Source organism: Lontra canadensis, unplaced genomic scaffold (assembly GCF_010015895.1).
Source record: "Lontra canadensis isolate GAN:19392208 unplaced genomic scaffold, GSC_riverotter_1.0 scaffold15, whole genome shotgun sequence".
In the NCBI taxonomy this organism is placed as follows: Eukaryota; Metazoa; Chordata; class Mammalia; order Carnivora; family Mustelidae; genus Lontra; species Lontra canadensis.
This window is the reverse complement of record NW_022631009.1, coordinates 18,725,787-18,745,964: the sequence shown is the minus strand read 5'-3', so window position 1 is coordinate 18,745,964 and position 20,178 is coordinate 18,725,787. Positions and strand designations below refer to the sequence as shown.

The 20,178-nt window shown below is 41.6% G+C and overlaps 1 protein-coding gene across 4 annotated transcripts in view; it reads left to right on the top strand.

The window, feature by feature from the left end:
- The first annotated feature begins 2,921 nt into the window (after positions 1–2,921).
- The window catches only part of GRHL2 (grainyhead like transcription factor 2), a 158,023-nt gene continuing 140,766 nt past the window's right edge, over positions 2,922–20,178 (top strand). The window contains exon 1 of one of the 4 annotated variants that reach the window (XM_032858574.1): positions 2,922–3,083. Coding sequence is in view for 1 of the 4 variants with exons in the window: in XM_032858569.1 (XP_032714460.1) it covers positions 3,267–3,286 (20 nt within the window). In the remaining 3 variants the exon portion in view is untranslated. Of the gene's footprint in view, positions 3,084–3,197; positions 3,287–3,324; positions 3,344–3,441; positions 3,468–20,178 lie in introns of those variants that run through there. The other 3 variants (XM_032858569.1, XM_032858571.1, XM_032858570.1) reach the window with 3 other exon arrangements.

The window sequence follows — 20,178 nt, the reverse complement described above, 5'->3', positions numbered from 1 at the left end:
CCAGAGATCATCAGAGGGAGATGTTGATGAGAGGCCCCAAAATCCCAGAAGTGGAGAAGAGGCTAAAGACAGGGGCCTGAGTGAATGTGGGCATTTGGAGTTGTTAGATCTTCAGGTCACCAGTCCCATTTCTTGACGGCAGGTGATTACCTCCAGCTGGAGAAACAGCAGAGAGTCTTGTATGCCAAGCACAAAGAAAGGCAGGTAAGGCACCTACAGGAAAGAAAAGAACATGAAAAATTGCATAGTAAGTAATGACTCACCTGTACCCCTTCCCCCGAACTGCTTCCAGAATATCGGGTGCTAGAATGTCCCCTAAGGCAAAAGATTGCAGATATTTCTCCTTGGAAAATGAAGAGCCCAAAAGAAAAGAAGAACGTATGGAAAGAAGAGCTTCTACCTGATCACCATACAACAAGCCCACTCCTTCCCATCTTCATACATCAAGTTTCTGGTGAGGTTTTATGACCTCATTCTTAAGTATGAATGGAGTATCTCAGGTTTGCAGACCTTTGATGGAAGCCTTCAACATGGTGAGATTTTAGAATAGTAGAGAACTAAGGAGCATAATTATGACATTCAGAATATTAGAATTAAAGGGACTGTTGTTCAAGTTCCTAGAAAGAAAAATTCCAGGTCACAAAGAAATGGGAATCAGGATGGCACTGGAATTCTCAATAGAAACACTGGCTATTAGACTATAAAAGAGCAATTTTTATCAACTTTTGAACAAAAAATTTCAACTTAGAATCCTACCCTTGGTCAAACTTTCTATCAAAAGTAAGGGTTGAATAAAGCCATTTCAAGTTTTGCCTTCTGTACCCTTTCTTGGGTTGTTACTGGAACATGTGCCATGGGAAAAAAAAAAAAAAAAACAACGAAGCAATAAACCAGGAAAAAAGGCCCAGGGCAAAGCAATGGGGTTCTTGCTCTGCAGATGAAGGAATGTCCCAGGAATGACAACTGGATAGCAGGTCCTGAGAGAAATTCATCTCCTTTGGAACAGGAGGACTGGACTTTTAGAGGGATGTTTGGGGGGGAAGGTGGGGAGTGGGAGAATGGAATTGTTTGATCATTTGGAAAATAAATTTGATTGTCATTTGATAGATATGTGGTAGAAAAAAATATAAGAATGGGTGCATAACAAGCTAACTAAACAGATTAAAGGTTTTATAAGAAAGAAAACAACCACAGTACACTAGTTGGCTCTGTTGTCACTGGTACTTGCAGTCACCAGCTATGTACTACCCCTAAACTGGGAAAGTTTTTGTTGGAAAAATGGTGGAAGAGAAAACTGTATGCAGTCTGAGAGAGCTAAATCCTTATCTAAAGGAGGCAACAGATAGTTGATGGTCAATATCTAAATTGATAAATCAAAAGATAGCAGTATAAATTATTTGGAAATAGGGAGGTTGGGGCCCCTGGCTGGCTCAGTCTGAAGAGCATGCAACTCTTGATCTCCGGGTTGTGAGTTCAAGCCCCATGTTGGGTATCGAGATTACTTAAAAATAAAATCTCTAAGAGAAGAAGAGGAGGAGAAGGTGGAGGAAATGGGGAGGCCAATGGCAACAGAAATGGCTAAAAGTGGAGTGTGGATGCCTCTAGAAAGGAGATTAAGAAGGTAGAGAAAAGGTGGGTATTGTTTTGTCTTAAAATATTATATTATCTCTAAAAAGTGTGTGCTTATGCTTTAAAAGTTAAGCATAAAATTTTTAAATTCATTTGCTGAGCATGAAACATGAAACAACCAAACCTTGTCTCATAATGTAGTTTTCAGGAAAATAGCTGATCCATAAAGATTAAAATAGAAGTTGGGTATCATCTCTGGCAATGTAGTATTAACTTGAAATAAAATATGATATACCTTCCATGCCCTCCTTATTTCTATGGTTCACATGTGTGGACTAGACTACTGTCATACCTTTCACCAATATTCTTTAGGAACAAGTGGTTATAAATGAAACCTTTGATAATTTGTGTTGTTCCCAAACAGGAGACACAGAACCACAAACTGACTTCAATAAGTCAGTTTCAACCTGAATTGTTTCCACAGCAACCATATTAGGCTGGAAGGATAAAGCACCTTTGTAGTCGCTGCTTCTATTGAATTACAATGTAAATGTTGATGTCTACCTGGAAACGTCAAATGACAACAGGTTTATAGAAGGGACTCAGTGGTTGTTTGCAGCTCTGGAATCCCAGGCTAGAGTTGAGATAGGAGAGACAGGCCTGGGCCATCTTACTGTCTCTTCCCCCCAGATCTTCTCACGCCATCAAAACCATCCCACTCTCCATCTGCCCAGCTCATGAGAGGATGCTCCTCTATGTGAAAATCTGTAATCTACCTGATATCTTTAACACATCGGGACACGAAAAGTGTTTGCTCTGGATAAGAATGTTAAAAATGCAATTACACAACAGACTCGGCAATCTTTGTGCCCCCCCCCCCCGGGGGAGCACAAAGTAAACTTCAGTCCCTCACTCTTCTGACAATGTCAAACGTCCTCTTAAAGTGGGTATTCAAAGCCTTGTGGTCATGCTGCGCATTTGATTTCGGTTGGCTTGGGGTACCTTAGTTCAGCTCTCCTTAGGCCTTCCGTTTGACCCACAATCCCTAGTGGTTGCAAGTGTTGCTTTTTTCCAAGCCCCTACCCTCCCCACACACACACCCGGCCGGCCTCCGGGAAGAACGAAAGCGTGGCGAGAAGTCTGCTCCTAGCCCTGAGCCTCAGCTCCCACGGGCTGCTGCACAGCTGCAAGCGTGCCGTCGCTCCACTCAGGTAAACTGCGGAGTGAGTTACCTGCACTTGGAGAAGGGCCTTACCTGAGCGCGCCTCTGCCAATGGCAGCTCACCTGAGGGAGCTTCGCAGCCAATCACCGCGCAGCTCGTCCCTCGGGCTTGTATCCTTTAGTGAAAGAATTCAGCTCCTTGCGAGAAAGTTACCTGTGGCCGCCCAAGTCCGCCACTTTCTGCTCTGTGGCTGCCCATTGCCACGATCCAGGAGGACTCCGCGCCGCCCGGCCGCCTCCGAGCTCGGGCCCCATGTGAGGGGGCCCCCCCTTATCCCACCTTTCCGGCTAGGTGAGGGCGCGAGCGGGCGAGCGAGCGAGAGTGGTGAGGGGGGACGGAAAAGCAGAATTACCTGTAGCTCTTGTTCTGCCATCTCCGGCGCTCTCACACACCTTCACCTGCACAGACTTGAAAGTCCAGTTTCACCAGAGGCTGAGGCTCCAGGAAAAGGGGAGCGAGTTCATTGGATCAAACATGTCACAAGAGTCGGACAAGTAAGTGGATCACACGCGCCGGCTGCTTCTACTACCACTTTGGGCTGATGGCAACTGGTTTGTTATGTTTTTGTTTTTGTTTTTGTTTTTAAGTTGCTGTTGTTGGTAATTTTTTTTCTTTCTTTTTTTTCTTTTTCTTTTTGGTGTATCCCGACTTTTCCAGATCATGTTTCTACCCTGGGTAAGGGGAGAAACCCTACAAGAATGTGAATGTTTAATACCCCCTTTGGGCCTTGATAGTAAAAGTAGGTTTTCCTCTTTCCTTCCTCCCTTGCGAGTGATCTCAGCTCCCGCCTCCCAGGGCTAATACTTGCATATTGACAGGGGTTTGGGGAGACGAGGGCGGGAGGCCTGTTATTCTCCCTCTCTTGAGTCGCTCCCACCGCTTCAGGCTTCTGAGGCCATTTGGAAATTCATCTGAGTTCCTTCGATTTGTGCAGAGGGCCTGCGAGAAGAGCGGGTCTTGGCTGCTTTTGTGTGAGCGCAACAAAGAGCCTTTATTCTGGAGCAGAAACGGCCATCTTCCCGTCCCGGGGCAGGAGAGTGCGTGTGTGCGCGCCCGCGTGTGCGTCCCCGTCGGGAGGCGAGGCGCCAGGCGGCCCGGGTCGCGGGGGGTCGCACCCCCGCCCCCCACTCCCCGCCATGCCCCCCCTCTCCCGCATTGTTTGGTCGCCTTCCTCAGGTGCGGGAGCACAGGGCCCTACGGAAGTGAGGGGAATTGATTGGAGGCCCCGAGTTTGCACCTCGGTGGGGCGCGGAGAGGCCCCTGGCCCTTAGCGATTCTCCCCCGTCGCGACGACGCGTGCACGCCCCCGCGAGCCCTCGGCCCTGCGCTGCCCGGCCGGCCCAGGCGCTCCCCGCAGGCGGCCGCCACCTCGGGCGTGGCTGGCGGGGCAGCGTGGGTCGCGCCGGGCCTTCTCGAGTGACCGGGATGCCGAGGCGGAGGGCCCGGGCGGCCGCGTCCGGCTTCCCGCGCCTCGAAGGCAGCGCGGGCAAGCACGTTCTTTCCGTCCGGGACGGGAACCCTGGGCCCGCCCGGGATCAGCGGCCCTCCCGGCCCGAGCCGCGTGGGTCACCCGAGACCCGGTCCCGTGGCGTCCCGGTGGCCTCCCGCAGGCCTGGCCCCCGCCTCGGGGACGGCTTTGTGCTAGCAGGGGGAGGTGGGGCCAAGGGCGGGCGCGGGAGGGAGCCGGAGGTGGGTCGCGCGGCCTTTCTCGGGATTGAGTGGCGACACTCCCTTCCCCCATCTCGGGCGCGCTCCGGGCAGGGAGCTGGCTGAGTCCTCTTGAAAGCGCGTATGGGCCACCTTTTTGCTTTCCTTGGTAACTTTACAGTGGGGTTTTGGCCACCCCAGGGAGGCCATTTCGAGGGTGTCTCCGCCGGGGCCAAGACCGCTGGTGCCTCTCCTGGGTTGCCCGAATTGACGTACTGTGAGCGGGCAACGGGAATGCCCTGAGGCCCTGCCCAGGGGTGGAGGGGTGGACTGTCCTCAAAGTACAGCCGCTGGTGGAGTAGGCGTTTCTGGCAACACAGGCTGTCATACTTCAACAACAACAACAAACCCCAAAGACCACTACCAGTTAAGAGTTTTACCCACCAACGGAAAGGTCATTGCTTGGTGCGCACCGGAGGGGAAGAACTGGTGTTAAAAACGCTGGAAGAGGGTAGGAGTAGTGATAGGAAGGTGTGGGATTGTAGGCGAATACTCGCGCCCCTCGCACCCCAACATTCTCCGTAGCCTCGGAGAAATCAGTACTCGAGCTTGAAAACTTCAGTAGCCAAAAGCCGGAGATGACAGCAGGATTTTTTTTTAAATTTTTTGATTGTTTTGCTCTTCGTGTGTCAACAATGGTTGCAAACCTAGTGAATATCGGATAAGACTTCTTGCAATTCCTTGATTAAATCGCACGATTAACATTCCCTTGCACTGGTTAGTTTTGTAGTCCAGCGTGATTCAGATGAATTCCGAATTAAAACGGGTCGATTTTTATTTTAACTTGTTAAACCTAGCACCAACAGACAATGTATTTAGTATTGAAAATAAGTTCTGCGTTAACAATCTGGTTTCACTACGATGCGTTACTTAGTTTTTATGGGCAATAACTATTTGGGATTACATATACTTCTGTTTAATGAAAGTAGCTTTTATCTAGTCATACTTTCCAAAAGTTAATTTTGTATCCTGGGAAAAGGAATGCCAATAAGACCAATACGTACAAAAGACTGTGGGACTTGCCTGTCTCTGCCTGGACTATTGAGAAATGCTTGAAATTAATAAATGATATTTGGATTATTTTTGGGAATTCTAGCTTTGTTTTCTTAGTGTTAATATTCCAATGGATGGCCGGAGGGTGGGTCTGGGTTTCACCCGCCTGAAGCTTACGCAATTGTGTGTGTGTTAGGTGGGGTGGGGGTGTGGGCTTTTCAAAAAAGAGCAGGAGAGCAAGTTATTGGGGCTTCCTGTGGGAGCGTGGAAAGAGTCCTGAAGCTTGAACTTGCTTTATCAGCTTCATGGTAAATCCACCTAGAAGTCCTATCTGTTTTCTAGAAGCAACCTAAAAGAATACACACAGGATATTTTTCCAGAAACCCCTCAAAGTTAGCTAATCTTTCGGATAGCATAGGAAGATCATTCCAGGTAGCAAGTCTGGACTGAAGTAGCATCATCTTTTTTGTGGTTGTGGACTTTTCAGATTGAAACGTTCTGCTTTTTATGTTCTGTAATGTTGATGCTATCACTAATTAAAGCCAAGTATTTTTAGGACAGCTTGTCTTTGTACATATTTGAAGATTGTCTGTTCCCCCTTAAATTTTATTGAAGATTTATGATATTGGTCAGCAAGCTTGTGTATTCAAGCAAGGCAATGAGAGATTTAGAAACTGGCAAAATATATAAAATATATTTGGGGAGAACATAATGTTACATATATGAATATAATTTTATATGATACCCACAGGTATTGTTCATTACACAAATGTTTTCTGGTTATAGACTATTTGCCACACATTCAGATAGGCATTATGAGAGAGTAAAAAGATGTATGATGTGAGGCATGTCCTCAAGGGGCTCACACTCTCATGGAAGGTGAGACATGAACAGACATAAGTAAATATAATGATGTATTCATCAGATCATGATATCTCAGTCCTCCTCCCTACTCACCATACTTTTTTTTTTTTTAGATTTGGAGCGAGAGCGAGCACAGGCAGACAGAGTGGCAGGCAGAGGCAGAGGGAGAAGCAGGCTCCCTGCCAAGCAAGGAGCCTGATGTGGGACTCAATCCCAGGACACTGGGATCATGACCTGAGCCCCAGGCAGCTGCTTAACCAACTGAGCCACCCAGGGTCACCCTACTTTTGCCTAGGACAGTTTCTTTTAGTAAATCTTAAGTGTTTTAAGGAGTCTGGCCATTATTCTAGAAAGGAAACAGAAAATGCTCAAAGTTATAGCTATTTTGTATGGTATAAACTTTCAAGTAACGGAATAAAACATTTTAATTAGACTTTCTACTCTTTAGTTTTATATATGCATATTTGTTTCCATTGGGCTGTAGAAAATATATTTTAATATCACAATATTAAGTAATCATATCTTCCTCAAATCACTAAAAATATCTACCCATTTATTCAGCAAATAAATCTTGAGTGTTACTATATATCAGGCATTGATCCTGGCACTGAAATTCACTAGCAAGCGGTGTCCTGGGTGGGTCAGTTGGTTAAGCCTCTGCCTTTGGCTCAGATCATGATCCCAGAGTCCTGGGATCCAGTCCCTTGTTGTGCTCCCCACTCAGTGGGGAGTTTGCTTCTCCCTCACTCTGCTCATGCTCTCTCTCTCATTCCTTATCTCTCAAATAAATAAAATCTTACAAACAAAACAAAACAACACAGTGGCTTAAAACAACAATTTTGTTTAAAAAAAAAATCACTAGCAAATAGAACAGAGTCCTTGCCCTCACAATGCTTACATTCTAGTAGGGGGGAGAAACAGTAAATCAATCAAGAAGGAATAGGTAACACCTTAGAGGGTGATAAGTGATAGGAAGGAAAGCAAAGCAGGCTAAAGAGATTAAGAATAATGGGAGCTATTTTATATAAGGTGGAGGGATGGCCTCTCTACTGAGCTGAACTTTGAGCAGAGACCTGAAGCAAGAGAGAGATCAAGCACTAAAGAGCCGTGGGACAAGAGTACAGGCAGCTGGAAGAGCAGGTGCAAAGACCAGGGGTGGGAAAGTGCTAAGAATATTCAGAAACAAGCCTGTAAATAAGGGACATAATTAAGTAAACTAACGAAATCTATAGTGTCCTTAATAGTCCAGGTATTTGTATATTCAAAAACAGACAAAATTATACTTATAAATGATCCTGTTAATGGAGAGGTAAGTAAATAATAAGCTAATGGCATCAGTCTTCTCTCTTTCCTGACATATCACCAGTTTAATGGTTAAGGTCTTGTGTTCTCTTCCCTACAATGGATTAAATTCTGCACTCCTTAATTTAGAGATGAATAAGTACACACATCCTAGAAGACTGCTGGGAATTAGAACTGAAGAGGGGGGATCAAGTACAGATGGTGTTTGCTCTGTCACCCTGCCTTCATCGAACCTACCACTCTAGCAGCTGTCTCAGCCCTTTGATGGTAGCCTCCTGCAAAATGAAGCTTGCCTTTTTCTTTTCTGCCTTCTTTCTCTTGCCCTCATTCAGTTTCTGCAAACTTGTATCTTTCAGAGAACAGACTTATCAACTGTGTTTGGAAGTAAGACACCACAGTATGCTTTGGTTAGCTTGGTATTGTCAATGAAGTAAAGTTATATACAGGTGAAGTTAAAACGTACCTGAAAAATAAGAAAATGCTAGTCAACAAGATGAAAATTTGGATTGACTTTAAAAAAAAAGATGAGTTATACATGTACCATATGTACATATGTGCCTAAAAATGTTCATATGTGCCTAATAAATACACTACTGTGTGTTTGTGTATTGTGCTTAATAATAGAAATCTCTAAGAAATCCTTTAAATCATTGCTTTTCAAACTCATTTGATTACAGAAATACCACCTGAGGCATTTGGTAAAACTACAGATTCCTGGGTCCCACCCCAGAGCTGGGAAGCCAGAGGAGATAGAGCACCTGAATTTAAAAATTGTCCCAGCTACATTTTAATGTACCTTTTATGATAGAGTTAGTTAGTTAGATGATGCTTTAAGTGAGTGCTCGATGTGACTTTTTCTTTTTAAAGATTTTATTTATTTATTTGAGACAGAGACAGTGAGAGAGAGCATGAGAGGGGAGAAGGTCAGAGGGAGAAGCAGACTCCCCTTGGAGCTGGGAGCCTGATGTGGGACTTGATCCCTAGACTCCAGGATCATGACCTGAGCCGAAGGCAGTTGCTTAACCAACTGAGCCACCCAGGCACCCTCAATGTGACTTTACATAATAAATTCAGTTTATATGCTCACTTCGTAGGTGTTTTATCCAGCATGTCAGTGAAGTGAAACCTGGAAGCTTTATTTTACATTCTTTGTGCTATCCTGTTTAAGCAGCTTCTGATATAATTTTAACGTGGCTTTAGAATGCTTTGGCCTCCTGTCAGTTTTGTTTGCTTTCATTGTTTTACTGAACTGCCCCTTCTGGAAAAATGGGGTCCTTTTGACAGGTCATATATTTCCAGAGCCGCTAAAGACCTGATTTGGAATGATGTCACCCATCTGGGCCTCTGCTAGGCCGGTAGCTAAGGGTCAAGTTCAGATTTTAGGCTGGAGCCCACTCACTAGGGAGGTAGGTTAGAGTTAGAAGGTCAGCCTTGACCTTCTGCAGTTTCACATTAGAACATAAACCTAGTGTTCATTTTTCCAGGGACTCTCATTTCATTGAATTTAGAATCTGTTTTGTAGCACAAAGTCAAAGGTAACAAGTTCTGATCTGATGTTGGTCCCTGGTGAAATGATTTAATGGGGTGATGGCTGCAGTTTCATTTCTGGGACTAATGGTAGCTTTAAGTATTACCCTGATAAGGTGGTACTAGACCTCCTGTTGTCCTGTAATTAGGTCCTGTTTTAAACTGATTGCCAAGATCAGGCCACCCAAATGGGCCCAGTGCCATCTGATTTAGGAGGCTTAAGAAGAAGTGTTGGAACAGCTAGTGAGGAACTATATCTAGCAATTTCTGTTAGACTCGCAAAGTCAAAAGGAGAATTTAAACAAGTGGTTAGGTTAGTCAAACATACATAGGCACATTCAAACAACAATACTCAATAACCCAAGAACTATGTGTTTGAAATCTATAGATAACTTAATCAAGATTATTATTTTGATGTTAGGTTTTTAAATTTTTTTTTTTTTTTAAGGCTTAGGTAATTCAAGCAAGTGCTTCAGTTCTCTTTGTGACTTTGATATGACTGGGCATACATTTCTGGTTAAGAAGTGAACAATTGGGATAAAGAATATTTTCCCTTTTCCTCCCTAGTCGGAGCCAAACATTTTCTCCCTCCCTGCTTCCCAAACTTCCTTCCTTTCTTCCTTGGTCTATCTCCTAATGCTGCTTTCTTGATTTTTTTTTTTTTTTCCCTCTCGTATTTCTTGGTGGAAATTGACACATGCACAGCTTTTATGCATTAAAATAAATGTGAATCTGACTTTTGGTGTTATTTTTTTAGTCTGTGAACTTTGCTGCATTCTCTTAGCATTTACTCTGAGCATCAGTACCTCAACCTTGCTACCTGAGCTAAGAGTTAAGGTGGCAGAGATGATGTTGCCTTATCTAGTTGAAGTCAACTGAGTCTAACCTTGGAAAATGTTTACTTTTGAGTTATTCTTAGTATAAGAAAAGCCTTATCCTAAGTTACTTAGAGTCCTCACTCTTGATACCTGGCCTCTTATCAGGGTGTGGACCTTCTCTAAAGGTATTCAGGGATTGCCGCTTGCTCCATTGTAACAACTTTTAAGTCTAAGCTGAATGGAGTACTGATTGGTTTGGCAAACTTGTCCAGGAAAAATTCCTTAGCGAGCAGCAACAGGTTGAATAGGAATTTTTGCTTTGGCCCAGGAGGACTACTGGTTGCTTGGTAACAACAACATGTACCTGGGAGTCCCTCAGACAGCTTCACAGGTCCTGGGAAGGCCCCAAAAGTTCAGATTCCCCTTTCTCTCCACCTGTCCTGTGTACTTCTATCCTTTAGAGAAGTGCCAGCCCCTCGGTTCAAATCCATCCATCCGTCCATCCATCTATTCATTACTAGGAAATTACATTTTATTCTGTAAGTCTTAATGGTAAATGGTAAAAAGGACTTGGACTATAATCAATTAAATGGGATAGAAACAAGAAAGTATCTCTTTGAGGATCTACCTCCCAACCCCCACCCAGCCCCACTCACTTTTAGTGGAAAGAGTGTTTAAAAGTGTTTAACTTGTTGCGTTTTGGTGACTAGCAGGATTACAGTAACATTATTTCTAAAAATAGCACATTCTGAATTGCTATATACCATACAAGTACACCTTTTTAGGGTTCTTGGGAGACTAGTAGAATAGCTGGTACATTTCAGGGGATTTCAGTGTACATTTCAACAGTAAGTCAGGTTATGGAGATTGTTCATGCATTTGAGTAGGCATTAAGTGGAAAGCAATTGCTCCTTGCGGGGGATGAAGAGCCTTATTTTACTTTGTAATGTACATGGCAGTGAACTTTGTGGGGAGCACTTTTAAAGTGATGTGACTTCACATTCACTTCCAAGGAAATGCTTCCTTTACAAGTGTGAATGCAGACACCCTCTAGAGTAGAAAAAGAAAGCAAGAGTTGCTTGCTGCTTCTTTTTACTTTGGCGTCAGCCTTTCATCTGAACGCTGGATGTACAAGTATGGCTCACCCACCCTGGTCACAGTCTTGTTTTTTAAGGTCTCTGAATTTAGATTGGAGTTTCAGGAAAGGCGTTGAGGGTGAAGAATGGAGAAAAGAGAGGAAGAGAAAGAGCAGGAAGAAACCGTGCTTTAGCCACTGTTGAGCTGCCAGCGTCTTTCTCAGTAGGAGAGTCGCTCCCCGCCTGAAATGTAGTGTGGGATGATGTGGTTATTTGCCCTTCTGGGGAATTGATACTGACTTTAACTTGAAGCCTAGAATCCTAGTGCTAGGATGAGCTGTAGAGATCACACAGGGCATGTGAGTAACCAAGCATTGGATTCGGAGCTAAAAGTTTGGTTTAAGGAGAAAAGGGCTGTGCATTCTTTCTTCTGTGTTGCATGTTGAGGTTGTAAGTATGAGTTGAAAATCTGAAATTTTGATTAATTAAAAATATGTTGTCTTTTGTTTGGGAAGGAAGATTGGGAATGGGGGACGCATTGCTTGTTTACTTGAAATAGAAACATGAATATATGAACACCTGTTTAAGATTCTGATAGTGTGAGTTGGAATGGACTTTCCTTCCCACACTCACCCCAAATCATTGTTTTTACTTCTCAGTTCAATGAGCCCCATAAAATAACTGCTTTCTGTACTTTCTGGATCTAACTTTTCAAATAAGCAAGGAACAAAGGTAGCTTTTGCCTCTTTCCTGAATTGCCAATAAGATAATTAACATAAGATCAGAGAATTCTTTTTTCTTTATTTTTCATCTGTAAAATGAAGTTGACATAAATGATTTCTGAGGATAACCACCTGCTGCAACGTTCTGTGAGTCTCATGTTCTCCCTCCAGAGGGATCTGGACTGGTGGCAGCTCACAGAAACAGTGATGGATGTTAGCAAGATAGGAAGCACAGTGGGACCTTCTTCTACTCCCCCCGCCACCCCATGCCACTCTCACCCCTTTACCAAAATAAAAGGTGGTCTGACTAAGATGACCAAGAAACAGACTTATATATAGCAGGTGGGAGGGATTTGGAGGGCCACGTGAAATTCAGAAGGGCAGCTAGGAAGGAAAATCTGGTTTACCTAGGGACCCCTGCACAGCTTTACTGGGCTGGTAGATAAAGGGTACAAGAAAATCAGATAAAAAAGGACTGGCAGGTACACTGAGAACTCTTTCCAGAGAGAGCCTAGGAAGTGGTTTCCTTTGGGTGGGCTTGAGGAGTGAGAGTGAGGCAATATCGGAATGGATAGAACATGGAGTAAAATTACAAAGCTGAGAACCTTAAGCTTTGTAATTTTTGTAATGGGTAACTTCTCCCCTCCCCCTCCCTCTTGCTCCGTCCCCCCCTCCACCCCACCTTCTCCTTTCTTCTTCCTTTTTCTTCTTCCCCCTCTCCTCTTCATTACTCCATTTCCTCTTAATAAAACATAATTCAGGGACATCCATTTCCAGACAATATTACCAAGCTGGTAGTTTAGTAAGTGTTCAGAGAAGGTATTAAATAATACAAGAGTAAGAATAGTATCTATGGTTTCACTTCAATTATAAGGTAATAGATTATCTCACATTAGGCACTTAATGACCATTGATATAGGTGTGGAATATAATCTTCTCTGGTAGCTTACTGTTTTATATATATAGTATTTAAGGTCTCTGAAGTCAATTTTCTCTGAGGCCAGTACTGGTACCAGGACAAAATGTATAATGGATTGTAGCCCTTGGAAGGTTTTCACGTTGGAAGACTTTATAGGTTACATGACACTTTACGTACACTTATACTTGCTCTGCAGACCACAATATTTTAGCTGCTTTGGAATTTTGGTGTCTACTTTGAAAAATATGTATATCTTAAATATTTTTGAAAGCATTTTAGTCTACGGCCATACCACCCTGAACGCGCCCGATCTCGTTTGAAAGCATTTTAATGAAAGACAGATGCCTCAATAGAAATATGGTCAAAGAACATGAGTAGATATTTCACAAAAGCTATAAAAAGTTGGATTTGGGGAAAATACATTTCTAGGAGGATTATAAATTATTACAAACTTTCTGGAAGGCACTTTGGCAAAATCGACTCTAATGGGCCTGCTTGTTGACATCTCACCTGAATTCCAGTTGTAGGGACTTGTCTTAACGAAATAATCAAAGATCAATTAGCATTATTTTTGAAAGTGAAACATCAGAAAAACCCTGAAGTGCCCAGCTACAAAGGATTGGTTTAGTAATTGTGCTCAGTGAGATGGTGGGCTAAATCATATTATGGAAAAATATTGAACAGCAGGAGAAAATGTTCAGGGTGTATTTTACTGGAATTTTAATAAATAAAACCCAAATAATAACAACAACAACCACCCCACAGTAGGTTAACAGGGGTTTGCTTTGTGTAGAGAAATTTTAGCTACTTCTGTCTCTGATTTGTGCCTCTCCATGTTTTTCTAGCTTGCTTTAGTGAGCTTGTACTGCTTTCCTAATAAAAGAGAAAAATTTAAAGGTTATACTTTAAAATAGTCATTCTGCCATGGAAACCTTTAAAAATAACACATACGTACTCTAAATAAAGTGGAAAAGTCTGCCTGCTCGCTTGTTCCAGGTAGAATTGATCTGATCCCCCCACAGACGTCCCTGCCTCTCTCCTGATCCGGGGGTGTGCCTCCCTGCCCCTCACTGCTGGTGGGCCCCGTGTGTCTTCTGCTCTGTGCTTCGTTCACCTGTAGATTGCTCAGGTTTATGTCTTAACAGCCCTGTATTTTTGCATTTGTCCAATTACCCGATTCCAACTATTCTTCAAAAATGCACAAATGATGTAGGAGTCTCCAACCGTCATAGAATTTGAAGCGGGGGAAGGACTAAGAAGGAGAGAAACTCCTCCTACTTAGTAGGCTGTTTGCGCCTGCGTAGTTTCCTTTGAAGGACATTCTCTGTAGAAAGGCAGCCTTCGTTCAGACTCAACCCGAGTGTTCTTGGGAGACACTTGGTGGTGAGTCCAGTTGTATTTAATCTTTAAGAGTAATAGGGAGAGCCCAGAATACAACTTCCTTTAGGAATAAAAATTAGTTGGAGGCAAGTTTGAGTTTCTTTCTTTTTTTTTTTTAAACAACAGTTTATTTTTTCCATAACATAGACTTGCATTTTCCCTGGAGGGCCGAGTGTGTGACTCATCTACCTGCTTCTGCAAGCTGGTGCATAGATCATGCCAGATGCACGCTGGACTGTTAGTTAAGCTCTAGGAGATTGCATCACTGGATTTCCTGCAGGCTCTTTAATGGAGTCTGTAGAATATACTAAATGATTTGCTTATCAACATATCCAAGGAGCTTCCACAGCAGGGGAACAAGAAGTACACGATAGAAACTGGAGAGAGAAAATGGCCTTACCGAATCACTGAAGTTACCTCAGGGGGGAAAAAAAACATAGAGGGGAGGCGGGCTTAAAATATGTAAATGAACTTTGCAAATAGGAGCAAATCAAAACAATGTTTGGCTGTGGGAATCAACACAAGAGTTTGTGAAGCAGAAACTCACCATAGGTATACTTCTTGGTTGTGGATTCCAAAGTGAAATTTGCTGTTGCCCCTTTCTTTCTCTTCCACGCCTGTTTTCCCCTCCTCCATATGTTTCTTCTTACCGTACAGAAATTCATCAGATCTCAAATATGGTCCTACATTTGCTAAAATCATTATTTTCTTTAAATGTTCAAAGTCTAAGTTAAAGGACTTGTGGGACACATGAACGAAGGGCATGTTTTTTATCCTGTATTTATTTTCAATTTTAGTAAACACCCAAAAACACCTGGCTTGTATTCTGTTAGCCACACAAAACCACAAATTTGGTTTTTGAATTTGCCCACACGTTTTGGGACACAATTCATTTGGTTGCTTCTAATACCCTGAAATTGAAATGAACTGGAGTAGGGCTTGTTTTTCCCTTTCCTCATTTAAAAGACCCATATGCTTTTTTGTTTTGTCTTCCCCATCTTCCTAAACAATGAAATACGGGTACATAGATACCGGAGTATGTTTAATTATAAGTTGCAAGATTTTCTACTGCAGCATACCCATGCTTGGCCAGGTGAACAAAATCAAACACTCTATTCAGAGCTTTCAGGGCTAACCAGATTTTGTTGTTGTTGTTGTGTACCCAATATTCCTGGAATGTGGAGGAAATTGAAAATGTTATGATTCTGGGATTTTTATTTTACTGAACACGCGATGAACTATTTTATAAATCATTGTTTTGCACTATTTCTGAATGACCCACTCAAGTGCTTCCAAGGCCCTCTCCCAGGCTGACTTTCATTGTAACTATTTTATGAGGCACTTTTTCATTTGCATGTGTGTTTTTTTAAAGCACCATCTCTTGGGGAGACTTTTTTTCTGATTGTGAACATAATATATGGTCTTGAGGAAAAACCGGAAACTAGAGAGAGGTAGATAGAAGAAAACTCACTCATAATTCCAGGATCTTAACACTGTATATTTTCTTACGGTTTCTAATAGGTGCCTGCCTATGAATGTGGTCATAAAAGAGTATACAAATTATGATCCTTCTTTTTTACATCATTCATGCCACTCTGGGTTTTCTGTTTAATGCTATATTATTAGCATTTTACTTGTCTCTTAAGTATTCTACAGAACACTTAAAGATAAAATCAACCGTCTTCTATTTTTATGTAGGTTGTTTTGCTTTTTCATTATTACAAATTATGCTTATACGTAAATGTTTGTATCTCTGTTTATTACTTCAGAATGGGTTTCTGGAAGTATAAGAATGAAAAGACATAAATATTTTTAGGTTCTTGATTCAAAATTTGAAAATGACTTCTAGCAAGATTGAACATTTTTTTCTCCCAACAGTGTTGGAGAGTGTCTTTTGCACAACCTGTCATCAGTAAAAGAGAATTATAATTTTTTTGGGTCCGTTCAAAAGGCAAAATGAAAGTGTATTTTCGTTGTGATTTTTCAGTTTCATAATTAATGAAGTTAAACATTTTCTCAGATGTTTATTGGTCATTTATACTTCTTTTTATTGAAGGTCCGGTTCTTGGCCTTAGCTACTACATATAGTTGTGTTGTGTTCTGGGCAAGGGGACCTTGGGGCTGAGATCCAGCTGTGCTTCCCTCTGGCCCCTGCCCAAGAAAAAGGGCACCTTCCAACATCTGCACAAATGCACCATATGGGTCAGCAGTGCCCTTTTCTTATTTTTCACTTATTTAAAAAAAGAAAAAAGAAAAAAACCATGATGCTGGTATTTTTATTATCGATTTGTGGGAACTCTTTACATACCTATAATTATTAACCCTTTTGTCAAAATTCTGGCTTAAGTTTCCCCAACTTCCTGTCATTTAATTTCATGATTTAAAAAATGTTCAGGGCTTTACATTTTTTGATATCAGATAATATGGCTCTTGTGTGTATGGGAGTGCTTGCGTGGCTCTCCAATCATGACTTGCAAATCTGAGGTCAAACTTTAGGGATTTAGCTCATTAAAATTTTTTCCTTTATTTTAGCCTTAGTTTTAAGGTTATTTAAAGACCCTTGGGGAAAAAAAAAGACCCTTGATAAGGTAACTAATTCATACCTAATTGTAAAAACATTAGGATATACAATTACTTTCAAAACTACTACATAGAGAGGTGTTAAGACAACCGACACTTTGACATCTGTATTTCTACTGTCTTTTCTATGTATGTACATACAAATGTGTCCAGAGATGAGATAGTAATTTACATACTGTTTAGTAACTTATCTTTTCGGTTAATATTGATCATGGATAACTTTCCATGATGATATTTTTAATGGCCTCATAGTTCTACATGGAATAGAAAAGTCCAAATTAGCCGGTTCCCTGCTGTCATACATTTGGATTTTTCCCTCGGTTTTCTACTATTAAAGTTAATATTTGGATGATTATCCTTAGAGCTAAATCTTCATGTACTTTTTAGTTATGTCCTTGGAAAGTGTTCCAGTGAATAGACATTCCTGATCAGAGGCAGGCTCTTTTTAAAACATTTGGTTCATATTTCCAAATTGCCATCCAGATATTTCCTCCTCATTAACACTCCCACCAACAGTGTATCTGAGGGAAAGATTCCTCGTTCCTTTCCCAACAATGCATATTATCCTCTTTATAATCCTTGCCAATTTGATAGGGTAAAAATGATAAGTTATTTGGGACTGTATTTCTTTCCACTTACTCAAATTGTGTTTTCTATCTCAGGAGAGCTTTATGTTTTGTTTTTAGTATATATGGTATTTTTATTTCTTACAAACTCTTGTTGGGATTTTTTTTTTAAAGATTTTATTTATTTATCTAACAGAATGAGAGAGAGAGAGAGCACGCACAAGCAGGGGGAACAGCAGGCAGAGTAGCATAGCAAGAAGCAGGCTCCCCACCGAGCGAGGATTCCCAAAGTGGGACTCCATCCCAGGACCCTAGGATCATGACCTGAGCTGAAGGCAGCTGCTTAACCAACTGAGCCACCCAGGTGTCCCTCTTGTTGGGATTTTGTAGAGAGGTTAGCTCTGGTAAAAACAGTCTGTTAACAGAAGGTCCAGCCATGGTCTCTCCTCTTAGTACAAGTCATCGGGTCTGAGAACTGTCCCTAATTCACTGCTCCCATTCTTTGCCAATGAAAGCAATGACCCAGGTCTGCGCTCAGTCTCCCTAATTGAAGACCACAAAAGTTCAGGGAACTGCATCGAAGGACAAGGAGCCTGTATCTCCAAGCTGACTGATGATGACCGAGAGTACAGGCTGACTATATTCAAACAACAAATAAGTGGTCACCACACACATCTATTCCATTTGTGATTTATTGAGCGCCTGCAGGCCAGGCACAGAGCTGGGCACCATGCCAGGTGCCAAGCCCACAAAGATGAAACAGACTACTAGTGTAAGGTCTGAGAATCGTAAACAATATAATTAGGAAAAAAAGTAATTTAGAAAAAAATGCACATTTACCTTCCATTTGGAGTAATTAGTTGTGGGAAAATTGGAGGCAGGAAGGTCCAAAATAAGACAAAATAGTGCAAGTCTTCAAATTTTTTGCTTTATTTTGATTTGAAAAGACCTGTCGCTGTTTTTCATTTCTCCGGTTTGGTCAGGCTTTCTAAACCATTCACATTTTGGGGCGGGGGGTGTCTATGATTAGAGGTTTAAGAAACACTTCAGTCTATCTAAATAGTGGGGCTATTTAGAATGGAATCACTTTTCCAAGATAAATCTCTAGGGCTCTGTAATTAAATTTTTTTAAAAGAGTTTATTTATTTATTTGACAGTGAGAGCGAGAGAGGGAACACAAGCAGGGGGAGTGGGAGAGGAAGAAGCAGGCTCCTCGAAGAGCAGGGAGCCTGATGGGGGGCTCAACCCCAATTCACTAGGATCATGACCTGAGCCGAAGGCAGACGCTTAACGGACTGAGCCCCCCAGGTGCCCCTCAAATTTTCTTGAAGCTGTGAATTTAAGAATTGTTTCATTAAGAAGTCTACCATTTGCAAGATGCAAATAATGGCCTTCTCTCTTAAAAACCATAAAGCACTATGTCAAGGAAGGGGAATGGGTCATATCTCATGTTTTTCTCTTTTTATTTTTCCAATCTAACCATAGAAGTATTTGTCCATGATTTTATGATTTTTTTTTCTAAATATTTTAGTGGCTACAGAGCATTACCTGTGGGTTTGCTATCATTGACTTAGATTTAGGTTACATGTAGGTCGTTCCCATAGTTCTCACTGTTATAAAATCATACTTTTATAAAAAAAAAAAACCTTTCAAGATTTTTAAAAAAGATTTTATTTATTTTTTTGACAGAGAGAGAGAAATCACAAGTAGACAGAGAGGCAGGCAGAGAGAGGGGGGAAGCAGGCTGAGCAGAGAGCCTGATGCAGGGCTCCATTCCAGGACCCTGAGATCATGACCTGAGCAGAGGCTTTACCCACTGAGCCACCCAGGAGCCCCCTTTCAAGATTTTTAGATCACTTCCTAGAATTAATTTCTGTAAGTGGAATTTGCTCGATTAAAATGTGAGGATATTTTGAAGAATTTCATTACTCAATAATTATACATTTAGGCAGAAAAAAAGACAAGTACCCTTTCTGGAATTTTTTCTCTCGAAGCATTTTCAGCAGAATTTTTACAGTTTGTTGCATAAAATCCTAGATGTGTTTCTAGGTATTATATCACATATGAATGTTACGTATTTGAGAGTTTTAAAAATTTTCATTTTTTTCTATGTAAATGATTTTATACATGTTGCTACATGAGTTTTCGATTATTTCATGTCAATATAGAACACTTTTTTTTTAAATAGTTGCACAGTATTCTACAGTATAAATATGTGTGTGGCTAAGGGATGAATTCATAGAGGTGGGGCAAAGGCTATGCATATTGAAATCTTACTTTGTTGCCCCCAAAATACTACTTTTATTTATAGTCTAATTTATAATGTTTGAATATACCCAATTCTGCCTACCCTCAAGCAATGGATCTTATCAGTCTTCACAATTTTTGCTAACATGAAAAATTTTATCTATTCTCTTACTTTACATGTCTTTAATTCTATTTATTTTTAAAGATTTTATTTATTTGAGAGAGAGCACAAGGAGGGGAGGGGCAGAAGGAGAGGGACAAGTAGGCTCCCACTGAGCAGAGAGCCCAGCATGGGGTTTGTTCCCAGGACCCTGACATCATGACCTGAGCTGAAATCATACGCTTAAGCGAATGAGCCACCCATGCACGCCTCATATATTTAAAAGCTACTTGTATTTTTTTCCCTGGTGGACTGTTAATGCTCTTTGCCTATTATTCTATTTTGTGGTTGGCCTTTAAAAAAAAAAAAAAACAGCTTTGTTGGGGTATAATTGATACACAAAGAATTGCATATATTTAATGTAACATTTGTACATATCTTAATGTACAATTCAGTGAGTTTGGACATATGCAAACACCTGTGATACTGTCACCATAATCAAGATAAGAGACATATGCAACACCTCCTCTACGCTTTTGTGTTCCTGTGTGTGTGTGTGTGTGTGTGTGTGTGTGTGTATGTTAA